This window comes from Heterocephalus glaber, unplaced genomic scaffold (assembly GCF_053883595.1).
Source record: "Heterocephalus glaber isolate CG9 unplaced genomic scaffold, H.glaber_assembly_v1.0 deba00000943, whole genome shotgun sequence".
NCBI classification, from domain to species: domain Eukaryota; kingdom Metazoa; phylum Chordata; class Mammalia; order Rodentia; family Bathyergidae; genus Heterocephalus; species Heterocephalus glaber.
This window is the reverse complement of record NW_028258175.1, coordinates 8,353,222-8,377,861: the sequence shown is the minus strand read 5'-3', so window position 1 is coordinate 8,377,861 and position 24,640 is coordinate 8,353,222. Positions and strand designations below refer to the sequence as shown.

The 24,640-nt window shown below is 41.0% G+C and overlaps 1 protein-coding gene across 2 annotated transcripts; it reads left to right on the top strand.

The window, feature by feature from the left end:
• The first annotated feature begins 5,631 nt into the window (after positions 1–5,631).
• On the top strand, positions 5,632–19,774 carry Rsl1d1 (ribosomal L1 domain containing 1). 2 transcript variants are annotated; one of them, XM_087209138.1, is made up of 10 exons: positions 5,665–5,825; positions 6,211–6,455; positions 6,550–6,689; positions 8,803–8,938; positions 9,455–9,603; positions 9,692–9,793; positions 11,402–11,495; positions 11,774–11,899; positions 16,164–16,436; positions 18,985–19,774. In XM_087209138.1, exons 3-10 carry the CDS (start codon positions 6,643–6,645, stop codon positions 19,279–19,281), a joined length of 1,224 nt encoding a protein of 407 aa, XP_087065264.1. In that variant the 5' UTR covers positions 5,665–5,825; positions 6,211–6,455; positions 6,550–6,642; the 3' UTR covers positions 19,282–19,774. The 2 variants fall into 2 exon arrangements, with proteins under 2 accessions (XP_004855918.1, XP_087065264.1); XM_004855861.3 differs by lacking the exon at positions 6,211–6,455 and having other exon boundaries at positions 5,632–5,825.
• Positions 19,775–24,640: the final 4,866 nt, after the last annotated feature.

Sequence of the window (24,640 nt, the reverse complement as noted above, 5' to 3'; positions counted from 1 at the left end):
TTTTTTTTGGTACCGGGGAAGGAACTCGGGTTCTTGTGCTTGCGCAGCAGGCGGGCGGCAAAACCACTGAGCTAAATCCCTGGCCCAACTTATAGCTGTCTTGGAAGCAGCCCGTATGTACTCATCAGAACCAAAAACTGGAAGAAAACCTAAATGTCTATCAACTAGTGAATGGATAAATATTATGACATACATACACATGCACTGAAAAACTATTGAAATACCCAAAGACATGGATAAAAATAGTTACTTAATTTAGGAATGAAATATTTCTCTCAGACTGAGTCAAATTTAACAAAAAAATGGGTTTTTTGGGTTAGTTTATTCTAAAAGACCAACTGAGCTGAGCTTGGTGACACATGCCTGTAATTCCAGCATGCTGGGAGGCTGCAGCAGGAGGACTGAAAGTATGAGCTCAACCTGGGCAACTTAATGATGTAGCAAGACCCTGTCTCAAATATTTTAAAAACAGCTGAGCTGGGCATGGTGGCACATGCCTGTAGTCTCAGCACTTGGGAGGTTGAGGCAGGAGAATTGCCACAAGTTCAAGGGCAGCCTGGGGTACATAATGAGTGCAAAGCCAGCCTGAACTACATAGTGAGACCCTGTCTCAAAAAACAAACAAAAAATATATATATAAAATAAATAAAAAGGGGTGAGGGTGTAGATCAGGAGTGAGGCCCAGGGTTTCATTCCTAGTACCACAAATCAATAAAGAGAGGGAAGAAGGGAGGGCAGCATGATACTGTCTCAAAGAGTACATATGAAGTAGAAAGACATCTACCAAAAGATAATAGGAGGAAGAAAGTGCATAAAGCCCTAAGAAGGCAGGAAAAAATTCAGATTCTTTCAACATTCACTATTTGCTCACTCTGTTCCAGGAAGGCCCTGTGTGATCAATCCTGCCCTTCAACACAATCCAGTAGAGGAAATGAAGTAATCAACAGTTATTATCACACCAAGGAGAGAAACTTTTCACTATTATTGTTATTCTTTCAGGTTTTCATTTTGGAGGGTTTTTTTGTTTTTGTTTTTTTTCTCACCAGATAGGCTCTATTTTGCCCAGGCTGGCCTTAACTGGGCTCAGGCAATTCCTGCCTCAGCCTCTTGAGTAGCTGGGACTACAGGTGCACCTGGCTATTCTCTCAGTTTTTAAGTCACCTAAGTTCATGTGTGCACCTATACTTACACAGTATTTATCACATCCTGCTTTACACCTTGTAGGTAGTAACTGCTCATGATAGGCACCACACACAAATTGGGTACCTATGAATTTATTATTATTATTATTATTTTTGTACCTATGAATTTAAAGATGAAGTGACTACCTTGGAGGGGGTCAATTTGTGGGCAAACCAAAAATGCTAAGAAATAATTTTAAAATGCTATATATAATAATGAATAAATGTTATTATATATGTTATTTGGGATGTCAAAAAGAACTGGTAATAAATTTTCTGGAACATCAATATTTTCATTCAGTTCTATAGTGATAAAAATTAAAAATATACCATCATTCCATTTTCTTCTATCTCTTACATTCCTCATAATCCTTTCACTGAAATTACTTTCTGTAAGGGCAACAGGACCTAAATGCTCCCTAAAAAGGGCCTTTCATCTGTATTCTACTTTGCTTCTTCAGTATTTGATAGTGTTAACAAATCATCAAATATCTCCACTGCTTCATGACTTGTGAAACATGGCACCCTCTTTGTCTGTCTGTCTCCCCCCACCCTTCCTCTCTCTGTCTCTTGAGCTACATCCCCAGTCCTTTTATTTCTTATTTTGAGGTTGCCTAGACAGGACTTGAAATTGCAGTCCTCCTGCCTCAGCCTCCCAAAATACTGGATTAAAGGCATGTGCCACTATGGTTGGCTTCCACAGCCTCTACTCAGCCCTACTTTTGCAATTCGTCTATTTCTGCTATGAAAGTGATTTCTAAATTTCTTTCTTTAGTTCAGGAATGCTGTCTTTCACATTCCAGAACCAATTAGATGTACTGCTGAACCTTTAAAATCAAACTATTGAAAAATATCTTTGCCTCCAAATCTGTCACTCCTCCTTCCTTCCCAAGTCGTATCAATACTACCACCCATTTGCCTAGTTATTCAGGCTTAAGGATTTAGAGCCATTGAATTTCTCTCCCTGTATATCTATGTTTTGGTCAAGTCTCATACATACTTTGTCCACTATCACCCCACTGTTGCTATCACTCTACTATCAGACTCAACACCTAGAAAACCACAATAGTTTCCTACACTCCTCTTCCTAAGCCTTGTCTCAGGCCAATTTAGTAAATTATTTATTCCCTAAAGAAATACTATATCATATATGGTCTAGATGCTGAAGATAACAATGGTGAAAATATCATTGATAGTTTCCCTACCATTAATTGGCTCTCCCTTACCCTCTCAGAGCTTATCCTCAAATACGAGAGAACCACTTATGGTAGAAAAACTATAAATATGTTGGAATAGAGAACAGGAGAACCTAAGCCAGAATTTTCTAGAAGTAACATGAAGCAGAAATCAGGAGAAGTTCTGTATATGGAGATGGGGGATGGTGCAGGAAGATGGTAGTGTTCCAAGAAGAAACACCAGCAGGCTGGAACATTCGAAGACAAGTGGAACCTGCAGAGCTGAAATTAGGACCTAAAGACTGAAGGGTGGATGGCAGTGTGTGAAGTTAGGTGAAAAGGAGATGAAGAGTACCTAGCCTTTTAAGGGAGAGCATAGGATTTATTTTTCAAATTAGAATCGTTTTTTTTCCAAGACAAATGCTAAATTAGGTCTGATACCAGACAACAAATGCAAACTGGGCTATGTATATAAGGCAAATTAAGGCTATATGCCTTATCCCAATGACATGATAATCTAGTGAAGGTGGTTAAACATGATCAGGTTTGATATGATCAGGCTTGCATTTTACACAGATCGCTTCAGAATGGACTATAAGATACAAAATTAGAGGTGGGAGGACAAGTTAGGAGGCCATTACAATAACCTAGGCCAAATAATTATAATGATGATGATGGCCTGTACAATATTATAGCAGGGATAAAAAGAATTGGATAAAAACAAGAGATATCTAAAAGAAATAAACAACTTATTTTGACCATATTTGGCAGACAAGGAGGAAAGAAGGGTAACTCCCATATTTGGCTTGGTAGTAGCAATCATGGAGAGAGGAAACTTGAGAGATGTCTGGAGGAAGACAATGTGTTTGTGGTGGGGCTTGTTGAGTAGAATTCCTAGTAGGACTTCTAAGTGAAGACAAGTAAATATTTGGATAGGTTTGAAGAGGGGAGGTCTGCAAATATTGTGTGTGCGAACCTAGGGTCTCATGCATGCTAGGCAAGTGTTCTACCACTGAACTATACCATCAACCCTACTAGTTAACTATTAATGGATAACAAATGACCCCAATTTAATGGCTTAAAATAATAGCTCACTCATGTGGTTGCTGGCAGGCTGCCTGAGCATGGCTGCTGGCTTCCTTCTCTCCATGGCTGCCTCCCAAGTGATAAGGAAGGAAAGAATGTGTGAGGAAGAGAAATAGGGAGAGAAAAATAATACCCAAGATGGAAATCACAGTCTAATCTCAAAAAAGACATCCTATCGCCTCTGCAACACTGTGTTTGATAGAAGCAACTCACTAAATCTAGTCCACACTCCAGGAAAGAATGAATCTCCATCACTTGAGGTAAGAAGTATCAATGAATTTGCTTTCCTAAAGCATAACCCATCACTATCTTTCTTTCTCCCCTGCCAAAAAGTTCAAAACTCTGAATCTTAAGCCAGTGTAGTGGCGCCTACCTATAATTCCAGCACTCAGAAGAATTGCTTTGAGTTCGAGGCCAGGCTGGGCTATATAGTGAGTTCAAGGCCAGCCTGAAATACATAGCAAGACTTTGTCTCAAAAAACAAAAACCACCACCATCACCAAAACAAAACCTGTATCTTTACAATTTCTCCAAAATAAGTATAAACCATCAACTTGATAACTAATTCCTTAACCTACTTCGCTAGCTTCACTTCATATTCTTTCCCTTTGCACATCCCTCATCCACCAATTTGTTTCCAAACACACCTATGCTCTTTCATCTGAATTCATGACATTTCCTTGGCACAGAAGTTTGGTTTTCAAACTTGAATTCAAGGCACAGAATATCTGACAGCTCCAATACTCTTTTCAGAATATTCCAAGATGTTGATACATAAAGCCCAATGGAACAATTCCTAACACTGCTAAAACTAATTTCATCTTATATTAGATTCTACAATAGACAAGTGGAAATAGGTGCCAACCACTTAAAAAACATTTCTTTTACAAGTTGATTAAAAAATAAGGTGGTGGGGCCGGGAATTTAGCTCAGTGGTTTCACCACCTGCTGCTCAAGCTCAAGGACCGGAGTTCGATCCCCGGTACAAACAAAACAAAACAAAACAAAACAAAAAGAAACAAGGTGGTGGGCCAGGGATGTAGCTCAGTGGCGCTGCGCCTGCCTGGCAAGTTCAAGGTCCTGAGTTCAAGTCCCGGTAAGGGGGGAGTGGTTTATTAGAGATTAGCAGCAGAACATCCTCGTGGAAGGAGCTCTTTATCTGAAATAGAAAGTCATCTATTCTTCAGTCTCTCAAAACTTTACATAGCTAGTTGCAAAACGACTGGAACCATTCTGAATGTCTACCAAAAAGTTACTAAACAAATTGTAAAGTTGCTGCACAGTGGGGTGCCATTCGGCCATTAAAACAGATGAAGCAGAGATTCATGTACAGACTTAGAACAACCTTCAGAATACCGTATACTGCTGGACATGGTGGCGGATGTCTGTAATCTCAGCACTCAGACGGCTGAGGCAGGAGGACCGCTGCGAGTTCAATGCCAGCCTGGGCTACATAGAGAGACCCTGTATCAACCTCCCCGCCCCCGGTGTATTAAGGGGGGAAATGCGAGGTGCAGAACAATGGATATACTACGCTATTGTTTTTTGGGAGAAAATAAAAACCCTCCATCCATAACGAGAAAAAAGAAGTCTTTCCTAAAGACTAAATGGCTAGAACATTTCTGGAGAGTAGCAAGGAGATACTGCGGTACGGTGGCTAGGGGCGGGAGGAACACGTTCTACTGTACCAGCTCCACACTCACTCGTAGCATAGACTCTTACCTCCCGCCCCTGTGGGAGACCAGAAGCTCTAACGGTCCGGATCTCGTTCATCTTTGGGAGCCTCACGCCGGATCACGATGTGTCTGATGTTTCTGTTCCTTATTTCAGGGAAGCTCCACCAACCGGGAGGAGGCGTCGCCTAAAGTCGCCCTGCAGGAGGGTGGCGGAGTCAGGACGCCGCGCTCTTCCCGCAGGCGCCGCAGAGCAGAAGACTCCACTGGGTGACCTGACAGGGTTCTTCTCCCGCCTCAAGGCGATTTCTCGATTTCCTTCGTGTAAGAGCAACAAGTGTCCACAGGTCTCGCGCCTCACGGAACGCAGAAGAAGAACAGAAGGAGCGGTGCTGCCTCACTGAAGAGGCTTTGACTGAAGCCTAAGCGAGCAAGTCCTCCAGCGGCCATCCAGGCTCCACATCACGACGCAGAGAAATCAAACTGCGCGCCCTCCCGGAAGTGACGCAGAGGCGCTCGGCTCCTGCCCCCTGATTTCCGGTTCGGGGCCTCTCTTACGCGTGCGCACAGAAAACCAGCTCCCGTGGTTGGTCTCGTTTGCACGAGGAGTGAGCGAAATGGAGGACTCGTCCTCCACCGTACAGTCGCCTTCAGCCGCCACCTCGACTCCAGCGGAGTTGACCTCCCTGGAGAAGCTGGACAAAGAGCAGGTGAGTAGCCCTTGAGCAAATAGGTTTGGAAGCAGGGTGCCTGTGACCCTTGTAAAGCGTGGGGTGGGGGGGGGTGGTTTGCAGGGTGAGGCCAGGAAACTTACCGCGCGGGCTCCAGGCCTCGGTGGACGCCCCCGGACCCCTAGTAGGGCCTTTCGCTGGCCATGCACCTCAGATAGCCCACTTGTTTATTCGTGCGATGGACGCCTTCTTCGCCCAGACTTGCGGTTTGGCCCTCAAATTGGATTGCGAGTATAACTTGGGGTTTTTGGTGAGATTGACCTGGCTTAGCTTTCCTACTATTGGGTCTTAGCCAAGTTTCTTAACTTTGCAAGTCTTTATCCCTCATTTAAAAGTGGCTCTTCTGCTCTCCCCCCGTTCGCAGGAGGCAATGCGTGTAAACCACTGAGGCCAGGAGCCTGGCACGTAGTACTCCGAAAACGCTACTTGCTTTTGTGCCCTTTTCCTGAGATTACAGCCTTGCTCATTGAGGTTGGGAGAAGCTCTTTCCATCTGGCCCAATCCTGAGAAGATGCGCCGTTGTGTAGACAGGTGCTAGAGGCGGGTGTTTAGGCATTGTGGATGGATTCTTAACTTCCTGAGTATAAATTGCACCATCCTAAGAAGCAGGTATTAGGGGCTGCTTATTATAGTCAGTGGAAGGGGGAAATATATATAGTGTTGTTATTTTGAGGAAATTAACTTGTATATCTATACTTTGCAGGTTAGAAAGGCAGTGGAAGCTTTGTTGACATATTCTAAGTCCAGGAAGGACAAAAATGGATTGCTTTTGAATGAAAATGAAAATTTCTTCTTAATGGTGATATTATGGAAAATTCCAGGAAAAGAACTGAGAGTCAGATTGTAAGTTCTGATTTTCTATCTTTGTTATTTTTATATGCTTTTTCCTTCTTTGTATCTTTAACAGTTGCATCTTAGATTCTAATGGAAACTTTGCAAACTCAAGATAAAAATTTAAGATGAAACAAAATAATTAGTGCTATAAGAACTATAGGAATTTAGACATGCTAAAATTTTCTTGGGTTTTTTTTTTTTTTTTTTCCGGCACCACGGATTGAACTCGGGTTCTTACGCTTGGGAGGCAGGTGGCAGAACCACTGAGCTAAATCCCCGGCCCCTAACCCTAAAATTTTCCAGAAATTACACTAATTTTCTTGGGACAGATGTCTTTTGGTTCAAAACCTGGTGTTTGAGAGGTCAAAGGTGAAATAAGTACCTTTTGTTTTTTAGTGGAACCTGTTACCAAACTAAAACATGTACCTGGAACTAAGCTCTCTCCTTAAAGAGACTCTTAAAAACTTGACATTGAACTCCTTTCCAAAGGTGAGGGGGAAACCCTGTATACCTGCTGCTAGGAGTCTTAATTCTCTTTCTGTAGTGTTGGCAAATTTAGCAAATAAAAATTTTTTTTAGTATGAATAGATCCTAGGCATTATTCGGGATCTACTTAAACTAAAAAGGATTTTTTGTTATTTTTTATTTTATTTTATTTTTTTGGTACCGGGGATTGAACTTGGGACCTTGCGCTTGTAAGGCAGGCGCCGGAACCACTGAGCTAAATCCCCGGCCCTAAAAAAGATTTTTTGGAACTGAACACTACAGATTATCTCAAGTTTGAGACCAGTGTGGGTAACTTAGTGACTTAGTGAGATCATGTCTCAGAATTTAAAAGAGGGAGGAAGGTGTTGATGTAGCCCAGTGCAAAGACCTTGGGTTCAATTCCCAGTACCATTAAAAAAAAAAAAGCTTTAGTTGATCTGAACCTCACATTTAACTGAGTGTCCTGTAGTTTGTCTAGCAGCCCTGCTTTTGTATCAGAGAGCCAGCTATGCTTAAGAAAGCAGTGTATTGGGATAGGTTGTTTCTTTTCCCCAAAAAGAGGGAAAGTGGAATGGTTAGAAAGAGGAAAGATACTTTCCATTCCCAGATTCTCTCTTAGCTCATCTTCCAGCAAGATTTTTTTTATTCATTGTTTTACATATTCTGCTTGCTTTCTTTATTCCACACCTTTACTTTACTAGTTTCCCCTTCTTGAAAGTCTTTCCTGTTCTTTAGGATATTTTCTCAACTGCTTGACTCTTGGTGATTGCTGTCACATACTTACAGCACAGTCTCATATGGCAAATTATACTGCTGTGTATGGCTATGCTTGTATTTTTGGTACCAGGGATCAAACTCAGGAACTTGTGCTTTCGAGGCAGGCAGTGGAACCACTGAGCTAAATCCCTGGCCCTGGCTCTGGCTATTCTTGATTATAGGAATATTGTTTCTTCAGAACACTTGGGCTAAGAAATGACTTGTGTTGTTTTTCAAGACTTGCTGTAACAGTGCATATTAGCTGGTCCCTCTTGGCTTGTGCTATGTTTTTGGTTCCAACTTGAGTTCTGTTATTTATGGGGCTAAGACTTTTCAAGAAGATAAAGTTCTAAGCCAGGACTGAACTAATGAAATGAAGCCATTGTGGCACATTAAAGTACATATGCTTGTGTAGTAATAGATGCAATTGTAATAATTACATATGGACTATTTGGGTGTGTTTGATTACATTTTAACTTGTTATATCCCAAATATTAATTGAGTCTTTGACCTATGGGTGTTTTATGGTGATTTTTTTTTTTTTTTTTTTTTTTTGGTGGTGCTAAGGATTGCAACTTCACACTGAGCTGCATCCCCCCCGACACTTATTTTGAGACAGGATCTCACTAAGTTGCTAAGTAGCCCAGACTGAACTAGAACTTGGAATCAGGATGCCTCAGCCTCCCAGAGTGATGGGATTGCAGGCATGCACCCCCATTATATCTTAAAGATATTATTCTAAAGTTTTTCAGTGCTGTACTGACTCAGCATGAATAAAGGTTATTAAAGTGACAGTAAATGTACTGTATATTCCGAATGATATAAATATATATATTTCTGTAATAATATTTCACTGCCTCAATCCTTGTGTATTTTACAGGTCCTTGCCTCATAATACTCGATCAGATTTGTCAGAAATCTGTTTATTTACCAAGGATGAACTCCAGTCAGCTGAACAGACAGAACGCTTCTATAAAGAGCTTTTGAACAAGCATGGAATTAAAACAATCTCTCAGGTAGGAAACAGGTTAATATTTTGAAATCATTTAAAAGATGTAATTCAAATGAAGTGATATATAATAAAGTATTATATATCATAGTATTTTTCTAATTTAGTGTGTCTCTGGGTAGGATATATTCCATCTTATCTCTCATGGAAGAGCTGTTGAGGTTTGTGGCCTAAAAGCTAAATGTGTGTATCAAGAATTTTTATATCTTGGAGATTATTTTAAAAGCTCCTCATTTATGTTATTCTTCTATACTTACAGAGCATCACTTGTCTGCCCCTAACTCTCCCTCTTTTGTAGTTTTTTGTATATTTGTCTTTATCATCCCCTGGATCTTTAGCTAGGATTCTTTGTCCTCCTGTCCCCCAGCATTTAGCATACTCCCTGGCACATTGTAGGTGCTCATGTGTTCACTAAACTGAGAGGCATGGTTCTAGGACTTTTTAAATTCTGAGTAAAAATTGTTGCCTTTTCCTTATTTGGGTTCTTAACTTTTTGTATTTTTACTCTTTTTATGTTTTCTAGATTATTCCTTTCCGAATTTTAAAAACGGAATATAAAGCCTATGAAGCCAAGCTCCGCCTCCTGAATAGTTTTGATGTCTTTCTTACTGATGGAAGAATTAGGCGACTTTTGCCCTCGCACATAGGAAGGCACTTCTACCAAAGGAAGAGGTAAGTTTCTCAGCAGTGACTGGACTTTTAACAGAATGAAAACATGGGTGTGTACACACTGTATTCTGATGCCTGTGTGCTTTTGTAGAGTTCCAATACCTGTAAACCTTCAGGCCAAGAATTTATCAAAAGAGATCAACAGCACTCTAGCTGGGACTGTCTTAAACATCTCCAAAAGTGGTTCTTGCAGGTAGGTGACACCATTTACTTGTGCTTCTTTCGGTCTTACATTTAATAGTAATACAATCCACTTTTTGAAAAGGCAGTGTTAATGAAACCAGGCCCTTCTGTTAAAACTAAAATCCCTTCCTTAGAAGTATTCAGCTCTCTGGAACTTCTGCTCTGCTGACAGTTGTCTCTGTCTGTGCTGACTCTGACAGGAGCCTCTGGACATAGTTACTACTGAGTACTTGAAATGTGGCCACTGTGTCTGAGTAACTTTGTGATATTCTGTGATTTAATTAATTTAAGCTTGTGTGGTTAAGGCTAGTGGATACCATGTTAGACAGGGCAAGTCTAGATAGTAAAGCAAGGGACATAAGATTTATGCCTAAAGAATACTAGCAGTTCTCAGTTTGCGTATTATCTTTTAAAGTGAAGATCCACCTTGGTCTTGGTTTAATTTCTTTTTTGGGGGGGAGGACTGGGGATTGAACTCAGGACCTTGTGCTTGTGAGGCAGGCGCTGGAACCACTGAGCTAAATCCCTGGCCCTTGGTTTAATTTCTTAATAAATTCAGTGTCCATCCACTTAGACTTGGGTGCCAGAAAAGACCTTTGAGGGCAATAATTGCTTCTCAGCCTGAGCTGGGCAGAGAATGTGAAGTGGGCAGTTTGTCTCCAGGTAAAGTGAGCTCAGTGTGGGTGAGCTCTGATGTTGCCTTTGGCCATAGGTGGGGCTGAGGGACATCCCCCTTGGTTGGTGCATTGAAGTAGTTAACAAGAGGTGGTCATTGGGCCTGGATTTCCTATCCATGGTTTGTGGGATCAGTGAGTAGGAAGGAAAAAAAGAGTATCATGAGGACAGCTGGAGATTTTCAAGTCAAAACAACCACAGCTTAAAGTTGGAGGCATCTGAAGAAAAGGACTTCTAAATCATTCCATCATCTTTTTTTCTTACCTTACCCCAATAAACACTATAGTTCCTTGTCTTCTCTGTCTTCCCCTCACCCTCCTTGCTGCCTGGAACCCAAAGCCATCCTCACAGGCAGTAGGCTAACAGGCACACAGAGTGGGCAGTGCCAGCCTCTGCCTGGAGCAAGGTGTGGGAGCCCCAGCTCTGGCTCATCCTTTGGTTCCCGTGGCGGGAGGTAGACTGGCAGGGCAGTTTCAGGCCAGGAGCTTGTTTGGGTTTCCTGCTTGGTGCCTGTCCAGACTCTGCTTCAGCTGAAGGGATGGTTCTGGCTCCTGCCGGAAGACTGTTACATAAGAGGCAGGGTCACCGCAGAATTGAAAGACAGCAGGTGAGTTGTTCCTCTCTGAACAGCTGAGGCCCCACCCAGCCACCTGTGGATTTTCTAGGAAGGACGTAGAACCTCCTCAGGCTCTGCCTACTAACCCTCCCACCCTCTATTAGGCAGGTGCCAGCTCATGAATTGCATGTTTATGGTATGCCATTTCATTTCAGTGAAGAATATTCCTAGAACATAAAAGGTCTTCCTTTAAAATTTGTTTTGAGCCTAAAACTTTTAATGTTTCCACCTTTTAAATAATAATTTCAGGATTACATATATTCCACACAGCTTTAGCTGTGCCTTATTTTGTAAAATTCTTTTGTCTACTGCTGTGTTAAATTTCAGTGCTATACGCATCGGTCACACTGGAATGCAGGCTCAACACATCACTGAAAACATTGTTGCTGTGACGGAAGGTCTTTCAGAAAAATTGCCAGAGGTATGATCTGAAATGTGTATCAATTGATTGTCCATTCAAAATAACTACCAGGGTGGTAGTGTGTGTGTCTGTAATCCCAGCTACTCAGGAGGCTGAGGCAGGACAATCACAAGTTTGAGGCCAACCTGGACATCTTAGTGAGACCCTGTTTCTGTATAAAATTTTAAGGAGGGCTATGGGTGTATTGCTTGCCTAGAGGCCCTGATTTCAATTCCCAGTACTTCCAAAAAAAGAAAAAGTAAACTGTGTATAGATAACATTCTTTTTTTTCTTTCCAGAAGTGGAAAAGTGTGAAACTCTTGTTTGTGAAAACTGGGAAGTCAGTTTCCCTTCCCATCTTTTCCTCATTTATCTCTTATCGGAATGAAACCAACAAAATCTCCATCAGTGAACTGAGGGAAAAGGTTAGTAGAATTTTAAATACTGAATGGGCATCATAATCAGAGTGGTAAACTAGGCCCTCAGTAAGGAAAACCAGATTCCCACTTCTGCTGTCGTTTCCAGTGTCATTTACTGGGTCCCCAGGATTGTGCTTTGGTTCATTGTTCTCATTTTCCACAGGTAATGAGGTAGAAATTTGTGTGAACAAGTAAGGCACGTGAAAATGAACATGTCTTGCATTTTAATCTGTGTGAAAGGGGCTTACTAGAAGGAGCCTTGCAGAGGCAAAGAGGAATAAAGAGAAAGGAAAAACAAAATCAGTTTATCAGTTACTCTGCCCTTGGTGGGCAAAACAGAAGGGTGGTGCTCTGCAGTAAAGTGTATGCTTAGAATTCACGAGGCCCTGGGTTCAAATCCCAAGACCTGAGGGGGAAAAAAATGTAAGGCTGATTGGAGGAGTTGTAGCTCAGTGATAGAGTGCTTGCCTAGTGTGGAGGCCCTGGGTTAGATCCTTAGTAGTAGGGTTGGGGTGGAATTGAAGGCTGTGTTAAAATAACTGGTAACTCTTTAGTTTGGCTTGTGGGCTTTTAGTGCTATTGACAGGTTGTCTTGTGTAAAGGCCAGAATAAGCCTGGTATGGTGTCACACCTGTAAACCTAGTGCTCTGGGAAGCTGAGGAAGGAAGATCACAAGTATAAGCCGAACCTGAGGCAATTTAGTGAGACTCTATCAAAATAAAAAATTTTAAAAGGGCTGGCAATACAGCTCAGTGCTTAGATCCTGGGTTCATTCCCCATTACCACAAAAAAGAAGAAAAGCCAGAGTAGGAACAAGTTCAATTTTATTCTGTTAAACTAATCTCCCAGTTGATTGTTTCTTTGACCATGTTAATCATATCCAGTGGGATTTTAATTTTTGTTCTCGCATTTCTTTAGTTCTTTGACTTTGTTGCTTTTTTATACATAATATTGTAGTTTGTCTTAATTCTTTAAACATGTTAAGCAGAGTTTTATCAATGTCCAGTAGTTCAAAAAGTAGACATCTTGATACTGCAGCTAGTTGTCTTCACCTGCTAGTTTTTTATTACTGCATTTGAAAATTATTTAAAGAAATAATTTGAAGTATATAATGAATATTTGAGTTGTGAACTTTAATATATAAGACTCACTTTGTTGGACTTAGACAAATCCAACTTTAAAACGTTCTCGCATTGATAAATTGGGAACTTACTGTATAAAATGTCTTAGTTACTTTTCTCATTGCTGAGACAAAATATCCAGCACCCACAAGTTAGAGGGAAAAAAGTTTATTCCAGCTCACAGTTTGTAGAGGTTTCAGTCCCTGGTGTGGTAGGCAGCAAGCAGCCAGCCTACCTTTCCCTTTTATCCAATTTAGGCTACCAGCCATTTGAGTGGTGCCACCCACTCTTACAGTGGGCCTTCTATCTACAGTTAAATCCATTTGGCCACATCCAGAACTATGCCAACTCTAAGCAGTGGACTTAGTAATGCTCACCCTTGATCTCAGTATCACATGCCCTAGATCTAGCTACCTCCAAAAAGCACCACCTATGAGTGCATGAGGCTTTGGGGAACATCTAGACATAACCCATGGCAATAGAGAAAAGAGACCTTTCTGCAAAGGATTTGTGTACCTTTCTGCCAGGTATGTACCTCTTAGCCCAGGATGAACCTAAAGCACATGGAAGGCTGGAGGCTCTCTAAAGATTTTAACCAAACCATGATCATAAATTGACATGGGCTCCACTTGCTGGTCACTTGTACATTGACCATGTGATTCCTCGGGTCCCAGGATATGTGAAGAGGCTTTCTTGTAGAATTCTCTACCCAGTGTGCATACTGAGACTTGATTTCTCTCTACTTCATTCGCTCCTCATCCCACATAGTTGTTAAGTTAGGGATCAGCAAGTAAGGCACAGATGGTTTCTGTGCCCACTTACCCCTTAAAACAAGTTTATCCTGCTTTTTTTTTTTTTTTTTGGTACTGGGGATCGAACTCAGGACCTTGGGCTTGCGAGGTAGGTGGCGGAACCACTGAGCTAAATCCCTGGCCCTATCCTGCTTTTATACTTGTTTTCTTTGGGAAAATGATCCAAAATAACATAAAACTGCTCTTCTTGGGCCCAGGAATGTAGCTCTATGGTGCTGCACCTGCCTTGCAAGTGCAAGGTCCTGAGTTTGATCCCTGGTACAAAAAAAACTTAGTGGAAACAGAATCTGAATTATTTCTCTTTGTCAGCAGATACAGTTGAGGACTGTATTGTGAAGAGGTTGAAATTATTAAAATGGAATTTGATGTGATAGATTTTACATAACAGTACTCTAGGAGAGAAAATGAACTGCTACCTGTGTACATTTTTCACTATTTTAACATTCAGCTCCAAACTGAAGTAGAGAAAAATGGTCGGTGGGTGGTGATGGTGGTGGTGAGGTTTTGCTAAGATATTAGTTCGTAAGCCATACTGTACAATTTAGCATTATTCATTACTCACACATACAACATTTTCACTAAATATCTACATAGCACAAATGTTAAATAATCTTTCAAAACTCAGTGGACCATATATGTGTGGTTCTATTTCTAGATTCTGTTTTATTCCATAGATCTATATGTCTTTCCTTACACCAACACTGCCTTGATTATTGTAGCTTTAGAAGAAGTCTTAAAGTTAGGTACTAAACGTCTTCCAACACTGTTTTTCTTTTGTTTTTTTTTTTAGACTTTTCTAGGTCCTTTGTACTCCTACATAACTTTTAAATTTCAATATCCAATTCTTCATTTATAGCAAGTATACACAGACCTGAATTTTTATATATACCTTGTGTTTTCTAATCCTGCTAAATTCAAATACAAGTTCTAGGGGCTTCTAGAGATTTCTTAGTATTTTCTCTGTAGATGATCATTTCATCTACAAATAAAGATTTTGCTTCTACCTTGCCAATCCTATCCTAATTGTGTCATTTTTATTACCAGACTATTTTGGTGGGGACTAGGTTTCAAAGTTTAATGGACAGATAAAGGGTAAGCATATCTGCCCTTGTTCCCCACCTTAAGGAGAAATCATTGTATCTTCTCCATTCATATAAGGCGTTCTCGCTAGAAGTATGGAGTACATGTCTTTAATCTCTTGAGAAGTTTCTGTTCTACTTCTAGTCTCCTGATAGCTTTTACCATGAACAGCTGTAGAATTTAGTCCAATACTTTTTCTTCAACTAGTGACAGGATCATATGGCTTTTTCCTTTCCTCTGTTAAAATGATGACTTTTGGGGGTGGATCTTTCAATGCTGAACCAACACTGCCATCCCTATAACAAAACCACTTTCTACATCCTGCCAGATCTGACTTCTAATAGTTTGTTTTGTTAAACAAATTTCTATCTATGTTCATACTTTTTTCTTCTATTATCTTTATCCAGTTTTAGGATTAGCACAATGTTGAGTTCCTCAAATGAGGGGAGAAGTGTTCCTTCTTTTTTCTGCTTTAATTGTTTGATATAATTTATCAGTTAAAATGTATATGAGCCTGTTGTTGTCATATAGGTAGGTTTTCAAGCTAGGAATATACTTTCTTTGATAGGTGCTATTCAAATTTTATATTTCCTCCAGAGTTAGCTTCATTAATTTGTCTTCCAAGTTACTTCTTAGCAGTTGTCAAATTTATTTCAAAAAAGATTTTTGTAATATGCTTTCTATATCCTTTTAAATTCTGTAAAATTGGTGGTAATGTCTCCTAGATCTTGATATTGTAATTTAAAAAATGTATAATTGATATTGTGTAACAGGAAGTAAAGTCTAAAGGAGCAGGGCAATTGTGAGAGGTAGGGGAAAGGAAAAGAGGGAAAAGAAACAATGTGAGAAAAGGAAAAAAATGGAAACAAAGTCTTTGCAAATAGGGAAGGGGGGGTGAAGGGAGGGCAAGGGAAGAGGAAAAAAAAGAACCAAGAAACTCATGTAATGGTACAAGATCCCAATGATGAATGTAACTATTTTATACTGAAAATGTACCAGTAAAGTTAATGGGAAAAAAAGAAAATCTACATAGCACAGATAGCCAGTTTTTGAAATACCAGTATACAGTTTACTACATAAAATGCACCTCTGGCTGAGAGTCCGCAGTGTAAGTGGTGGTAATGGGGTTCTTTCTTTACAGAGCTACAGGTCTAGGCTCTTTAGCTATGAATAACTAACTGCTGTTGCTAAATCTCTACCATTTGTTTTTCTATAATAGTATTCCATGCTAAAATTGTGTCCGGTATTTTTTATTAGGAAGCTAAGAGGAAGAAAAGAGAGGAGAAATACCGTGAAAAGCAGTTGAAGAGGGAAAGAAAAAAGTTAAAGGAAAAAGCTAAGAAGGCTGCGTCGGTCCTCACGAAAGGCGGTGTAGCATCTAAAAGCAAAGGTGCTTCCGTGAAGAGCTGTGGCTCCTGGAAGAAAAAGACTGGCAAAGGAAAAACCAAAGTCAAAGTGAAGAAGGAGTCTGGCGATGAAATTCCACAACTGGTACCGATAAGTGAGACTCCAGTCAAAGGAAATGTTGAGGTATTTAGGTCAGGATTTAATATTCACAAAGAAATGTTTGGTGGCCACTGTGAGCCAGGCAGGCACTGTTAAGTGATGAATGGTGGAAAATACTAGAGTAAACTAGAAAAACCATGGAGATCGTTAACTGTAACTGTCTTTCTTGTGAATGTCAGTGGAATGTAATCGTGTGTCACTTCGTGGCAGGGTCACCCTGAAAAATGAATCATAGGGCTGGGGATTTAGCTCAGTGGTTCTGCCACCTGCCTCACAAGTACAAGGTCCGAGTTCAATCCCTCGTACCCAAAAAAATAAAAAATGGCTGGGGTGGATAAATGGTTGCACGTTGAGACCATAATATTAAATGAAATAAATCCGACACACGAGCTTAAATATCACACGGTTTCTCTTATATAGCATGTAAAGATCAAAATGAAAGAAGTAGATCTTTTTCAAATGGGAAAGAGAACAAGATTTGGAAGTAGCAGGGAGGGCTGGGAAGAATAGGGGGCAAAAAAACATTAAGATGTGATGTGCACATGCACCAACTCCCCATGATAAATGTCATCATTGTGTACTGTAAACCTGTACTAATAAAAAGGCAAGGTAACGGGGATGTAGTTCAGTACGAAGACCCTGGGTTTAATCCCCAGTACTGAAGAAAAAGCATGGTATAGTAAATATGCAGACCAGTAACAGTCATTTATCATCATCAAGTATCATTTACTATACATAATTCTTTGTGCAACCAGCAGCACAGGTTTATACCAGCATCACGACGGACATGTGAATGTGTTGTGCTATGTTATAGCTACAAAATCAATAGGCAGTAAGAATCTCAACTCTACTAAAATCTTACTGGACTTCATAAATGTGGTTTGTCTTTGACCAAAATGTAATTACGCAGCTTATGACTATAGTAAACAACTTTTTAATACACCTTGGAATCAAGGAAAGAGGACTTGACTGTGTTTATAATTTGAACAAACATTTCCTGTAGACTTAAAAAGCAGACCGGGGGGCTGGGCATGGTGGTGGCACAAGCCTATAATCGCAGCACTTGGGAGGATCCTGTCACTAAAACCCCTCAGTTTCTGTTACCTCCCCCTGCGATGATTTAAAAATTTTTTAATTTTTGGTACTGGGGATCGAACTCAGGACCTTGTACTTGGGAGGCAGGTGCCAGAACCACTGAGCTAAATCCCCAGCCCTTGCCTGCAATGATTCTTAATAGAAATCTGACTTGTAAATTCCAGAGTAGATACTTTTAAATGAACATGATTGCCTTTTGGCTCTCTGATAAATGTTTCTATTCATAATTAGGATGTCTGTCTAATGAGCAGGGGCCTGAGGCAGGAGGATTGCAGATTCGAGCCCAGCCTGGGAAACATAGCAAGGCCTTGTCTCAAAATAAAAAATGAGACCCTGTAGCAGGGTGTGGCCAAGGGCAAAACGGGCCCAGGGCTGTGGGTACACTCTTCCTGTTTCAAGTTGCATGGTAACAATAATCCTCAGAATTTTCATCTACTGGTGAAAGTATTTTTTTTTTTTTTTTTTTTTTTGGTACCGGGGATTGAACTCGAGTCCTTGCACTTCTGCAGGAGGCGGCTAAACCACTGAGCTAAATCCCCGGCCCCTGAAAGTATTTTTATAAAGAGCTTCCAGAGTACAGTTGAGTTTTCAGATATACTTGAAATTAACAAGCAGTCATAATAATAAAATGTAAATGTTTTTAGAAAAAGTAAGCTGCTTTTGTTATAATGCAACTGGCAGGTATGTGTTAGAAATTAGATGAGAAGGGCTGGGGATTTAGCTCAGTGGTTCTGCCGCCTGCCTTGCAAGTGCAAGGTCCCAAGTTTAATCCCTGGTACCAAACAAAAAAAAGGAGATGAGAAAAGCGTAGTTTGCTGGCTCATGTATAAGGAGAACTTCGGAAACATTCACAGCATTTGAACCTGTCTCAGAAACATGAGGATGACAATGTATGGCTGTGTCATGTTTGTTTACTGCAGAGGAAGCAAAATGAGAGTGTCATAGCCTACTTCTAAGGCAGCAGAGCTCATCGCTGGATTCTCACCAGCAGTCACCTGGGCTGGTTGGAAACCCGGTATTCCTGGCGTATAACATATTCCCCTCCACGAGCCTCTGAATCTAGCTGTGGGGAATAGGTTTTTTACCAGGCGCCTAGCTGGACCTTACACACACAGTTTGAGTGCCCTTACCCAAACCCCCTGCGAAGGATTTATAGCCAAGGTGGGAAAGAATCAACGTAGGTCACTGTCTCCTGCTCTGCCCAAACTGCTTGCTTCCGGCATTCCTCTCACTTGTAGGGAGGGGTGGTTTTCCTCAGTGAACCAGGGGGGCTCCAGTGTCCTTTTCACATTCTTTTAATAGTAGAAAATGATCATTCCTTGGATCTTCATCGTGAGGTTACGTTATGGGATATAAGTGATAAAAACAGAAACTGCTGTAGTTAAGAGTGCCAGCTTTGTTGTTGGTTAGGGATGTGGGTCTTTGTGTGTGTTTTCTGGTTTGTTTGTTCCAGGCTTAATTTTCTTCTTTTTCTTAGACGCAAAAACATGTCACAGAGAAGTCTCCAAAAAAGAGTCCTGGTCCCAGCACACCTAAGGGCAAGAAGAGAAAGGCCCTGTCAACTCCTGAGACCCCAGGTGCAGGTCCAGGAAAGAAGCCAAAAATGGAACAGAAGAAGAAACAAAGAAAACCCTCACCAGGGAAGAAAGATCTAAGACAGACTCCAAAAAAGCCAGAGGCCATGCTCTTCGCTACTGCTAATAAATCTACAAGGAAAGCTCCCCACACCCCTAAACAATTGCCAAAAAAACCCAAAGTGCCCCAGTCAACCTAAAATCAGTGACTCAACCAGAAGGAAACAGCAGAGTTACCTGACAGTTGTTGGAAAATCCTTGGGTCCTGGGCTGGAGATGTACCTCGTAGTAGAGGGCTTGCCCACCATGCACAAGGCTCTGGCCTCAGTCCTCCACCCCATTACAAATAAATGAGTAAAATTAAAAACTCAGGTCCTGATCCACCATTGCAGCCTTCTTCAAAAATGAGGCCTGGGGCCGGGGATTTAGTTCAGTGGTGCCGCCACCCACCTGCCTCGAAAGTGCAAGGTCCTGAGTTTGATCCCGGGTACCAAAAAAATAAAGAGGCCTGGGTTTAAATATTTTTGAAACCTCCACAGGTAACTCCTGACAAGTATCTGGTTATGAGAAACACTGGTTAACATGTATTTTTAAATTGCTCTTCTGTTTAATTGTTAATGTCAGGCAAAATGAATGCTTCTCCATATTTGTGATTTTTTTATTATTAAAGTGTAGTGTTTGCTTCTGAGTAGACATACTGTTGGCATTCCAGATCTCGGGTTTGACTGGAAGGGTTGTGATGTGATTCATTTACTCATCTGCTCTAAATGACATTCATATGGACCCCATTACACTGTGTTGTCCAAGAGGTCCCAAAGAACTAGTGAGGGACTAGGTACAGTGGTAGAGCACCCCCGAGTTCAATCCCTAGTATAGCAGGGAGAGAAAAACAAGCCAGGTATGATGTACACCTGTAATTCTAGCACGCTTGGGAGGCTGAGGTAGCAGGATCACAAGTTCAAGGGCAGTCTAGCCAGTTTAACAAAACTTGTCTCAAAACGAGCTGTGAGTGTAGTAGTACAGCACTTGTATAGCATGTACCAGGCCCTGGAGTCAACACCAGTACGGGGAGGGGAGAAATACAAAAATGCAGGTGGTTGTCTTTTAATCCCAGTAATTTTAGATGCATTTTTGGGAGGATGGAAATGCTGTTGGAAATGCAAAAAGCACTAAAACCTCTGAGTTACTCTTGTCACCTACTGAATGAAAAGAGTACCAGAAACAAATGGGATAAAAACATCAGTATCTCTGCCCAGCAAAACATGTACCCTTAAATCAGAGGCTAAGTGACTAAACTGCTAAACCTTCAACATGTAAATAGTGTCCATGAAAAGGAAGCTAGGCATGGTGGCAGGGCACTGTAGTTTCAGCCCTTGGGGCTGAGGCAGGAGGGTCACAAGTTTGATCCCAGCCTAGGTAATTAGTGATTTAGTGAGACCTGGTCCAAAATACAAAATAAAAAGTGCTTGGCTATGGGTCAGCCAGTGCAAAGGCCCTGGGTTCAATCCCCAGTACCTCACAAAGAAAAAACATTTGTTTTTAAAAAGCTTAGGACCAGGCATTTGGCTCAGTGACACTGCACCTGCCTCACAAGCACAAGGTCCAGAGTTTGATTCCTGGTACCAAAAAAAAATACCATTTTTAAATATATCAACATCATAAACGATTAAAGTAGTCTCTCAAAACCTTTCCTAAAAATCTATATACAAGTTCATTACAAAGAAAAATACAGCTCAGTGGTAGAGCACTTGCCTAATATGTATGATGTATGCTGTGTGGCTACTCCCTTTTGTCAGTTATCTTAAGCTTCCATTGTCAGTGCTTACACCACATAACCAGCTTTGTAGCCTGTGGCTGGGACTATTAATGGACTGGAGCTGCATGCACCTCCTGGTGATGCTCTGTGTGTCCAGCTCTTTGGGCCTGTGAACAATGCTTCACTCCACATCTGTAAGAGTGTATGCAGAGAAGTGGGGTCCAGGTAAGTACGTGTACAATTTTGACAGCTGCTTTTAAAAGCCTATACAAAAAAAGTACATCTTTTTAAAGTGTATGTTACTTTTTCTCATTGCTGAGACAAAATACATGACACCCAAAGTTGAAGGGAGGAAAGGTTTATTTAGCTCAATTTGTAGAGGTTTCAATTCATAGCTGCCTCCAAGGCAGGGTGGCACACAGCAGAGGGCTACTGGAGAGGAGAACCAGTTCTTGGCAGGCAGAAGACAGCAAAAGCAAGCAAGGAAGAGACCTTAGCTTTCTGCCCCTTTTATACTCTAGCTACTGGGACTAGGGCAGTGTCAAACCAATCAGTGGACCAATTTAATAATCACACGCCCTTAATCCCAGCATCACACTCTAGATCCAGCCACCTCTGAAGAAGCCACCTCTGACCATATGAGGCTTTGGGGGACATCTAGACAAAAGCCACAATAGTGTACAATGTGACTTACTAAGTCACTAAACTGCCCAGGCTGAAGTTCAGTTTATGATCCTCCTGCCTCAACCTTCCAGAAGGCTGGATTATGGGCATTCACCTCTATAGTTTTATTTAACTTTTACAAAATAACTTGTCAAGAAAAACTATGAAAGAAATTTCTGAATATGGTCATTAGCTTCATGTAGCCATTCCCCAATGTATGCGAATATCAACTCATTTCTGCACCATAAAATATACGATTTGCATTTGTGAATTACAAAAATGATTAATAGAAACAACTGAAAGGATTCTTGAATATCTTTGTAATGGAATATTGAGCATTGTCTAGCAAGCCTACAGGGATTAGCTACATTCTTTTTTCTTCCAGTGCTGGGGGCGTAACCCAGGGCCTCATACTTTCTCTGCCACTGAACTGCACTCCTAACCCAGATCATATACTTATTTGATTACTTTGTGTTTTGTTTTGTTTTGTTTTGTTCGTTTGTTTTCTCCATACCAGGGATAAACTTAGGACTTTGCATTGCCAGGCAGGCATGGCGCCACTGAGCTGCATCCCGGGCTTAGTATTTGATTACTTTGACTAGGCTATTTTATAACTCTGTAGACACAAAAATTAATTGGTATAGGGTAGTTGGGGTGGTGCACATCTTTTATCCCAGCATTCTGGGAGGCTGAGCTAGGAGGATTACAAGTTAGCAATTTAATGAGATCTTGTCTCAAAATATAAATAAATAAATAAAAGCTGGGGATATCACTCTGCAAAAGCCCTGGGTTCAGTCCTCAGTTCTGGGGAAAAATTTTTTTAACTTACAGAAAATTGATGGTAGTGCAATCCTTTCCTGTCCACAGCTGAACAAAGGATTGCTATTATGCCCATCCCAATGATTTCTTATGTCACTTTCAGCCTACAAATCTCTGCAAGTCAAATCCTCATTTGAAATGTCTTAGCGTCTCATTGGTTCTTTCACTGGTCAATGTGTTAAAATCTTTGACGTATAGTTAGTAATATTTGTATTTCATGTTTTTATTTGAATGTTACACTTTTTTTAAATGTTGGACATAGCTCAATGTAATGGCACACTTCTGTAAACTCAGCGCTTAGGCGGCCAAGGCAGGAGAATAAGGAGTTCAAGGCTACATAGGGAATTCAAGACTGACCTGGACGACAGAGTGAGATCCTTTCTCAAAAAAAGCAAACAAAGCAGTTGGATGCCACTTGTTAACGTTTTAAATTCAGAATGTAATTAAATGATTTTCCATCACAGTTTTGGTGTTCTGGGCTATAAAATTTACTTTTATATATGGTGTTTGATCTTACATTTTCTTCAAATTGACAGCCAGGTATTACAAATAATTTTTTCCTAAACTGTGGATGGCACTGAGACAGTTAGGGACCACTGTGTTGGTATAGTAATGGCACAGAAGGCTGGGGTGACAAAATAAGACCGTGGGTGCAGTAAACTATTACCCTTTGTAGCATGGCATGTTTCAACAGACCCATCTTGAGACCATGATAAAACCACAAAAGCAGAATGTTTGCATGAAATGTGAAACTGTTACCAAGAAAAAAAAGTTAAGCCGTCTAATTCCACTTGCTCTTAGCTTACAACCACTAATTTTGGAGGTCACACAGCAGGCCAACAATTATTAGTTTCCCACCAGCTTTGCTGCAGACAACACTGTGAACATGAGGATTGTAATGACAGTTTCCTGGGTTCCTTCCCACGGACCTTAGGGCAGCTTCTGCTGAGACACTGGTCCTTCACTCAGGCCTGTAGATGTCTGCTGGGTGAAGAAACTAAGATGAAAGTCTTCCCATTTCTGCCTTTCTTTTATGCCTGCCGCTTTTGCTGTTGTAAACTTTGAGTCAGGCTCTTCTCAGCTCTGCACATAAACACATTGATCATTTAAAAGCACTTTGTCCAAGACTATGATACACGGTTAGCTTGGCCTATCCACTTGGCATGTTGGAGCTGGTATATGTTTCTTCTTCCGAGCCCTGTGCTTTCTCAAGCAGCTCAAGCTCTGAAAATCCTTCAGCTCTACTGTAAGTAAGGATGTTTCTGCAAGATGATGCTGGCTGTCAGAGTACCTCAGCAGTTCCTGAGCAAAGCTGACCATGTCTTAAGGCCAGGAGGTTTGTGCAGGACAACAGCACCAAACACAACAGAATTCAACATCTTCTAGGATAAGGTGAATGTGACATTCCGTAGTCCAAGTTCATAACTAGAAAAAAAATCTTTTGGAACTGTGTCCTGGGCCAATGGAAATAAATGCGTGTAATTCCAGAACTCTGTGAGGCTGAGGCAGGAGGATCACAAGTTCCAGGCCAGGTTGGGCTATTTAGCAAGGAGCTGTCTTAAAGTAAAAAAAAAAAAAAAAAGAAAGAAAGAAAGAAAGAAAAAGAAATTTAAAAAAAAAAGCACTAAGGATGGAGCTCAGTGGTAGAGTGCTTCCCTGGCATGAGAGGACCTGGGATGGATCCCCTGGCACCACAAACAAATGAAAAAATAAATTTAAGATGATCTTTTGGAATATAATCCAGCATGTGTTCAAAAGGACATAAGACAGGTGTGCAGGCAAATCCCTGTATTCTCAGCTACTCAGGAGGGTGAGGCAGAAGGAGCACAAGTCCCCTGCAAAGCCTGGGTAAACTACTCAGATCCTATCTCAAAAAACAAAATAAGTTAAACATAGAGTCAACTAAGAACAGATGTCCTCATCAGCGCCTGCCTCGCAAGCAAAAGGTCCTGCATGTTTGATCTCCAGTACCAAAAAAACCCCACATGTCCTCAAAAAAATATGCCAGTGTTTACAGTAACATTATTCAGAAATAACCCAGTATCCAAGTGACGAAAGGATGCCCAAAATGTGATACAAGCATACAGCGAAATACTATTCAGCAGTAGTAAGGAATGATTTACTGACACATGTCACAACAACAATGATCCTTGGAAACAGAAAAGGAAGAGAATGACACCAGACACAAAGACTCTGTGTCGTAAGATTCCTGTGACCTAAAATACCCAGAATGGCTGATCCAGAGAGACAGAAATCGGTTTCTTGGTTGCCAGGGCGAGGAGGGAGGGGACAGGAAGGGATTTCTAATGGGTTTTGGGTTT

What these genes read in the sequence shown, in the direction of transcription:
- Rsl1d1 (XM_004855861.3), top strand. Translation starts at nt 5,733, where the DNA reads ATGGAGGACTCGTCCTCCACCGTACAGTCGCCTTCAGCCGCCACCTCG. An exon ending in TCCAAAAGTGGTTCTTGCAG is followed by an intron (nt 9,794 to 11,401) that starts GTAGGTGACACC and finishes GTTAAATTTCAG; the next exon opens with TGCTATACGCATCGGTCACA. An exon ending in TTTCAGAAAAATTGCCAGAG is followed by an intron (nt 11,496 to 11,773) that starts GTATGATCTGAA and finishes TTTTCTTTCCAG; the next exon opens with AAGTGGAAAAGTGTGAAACT.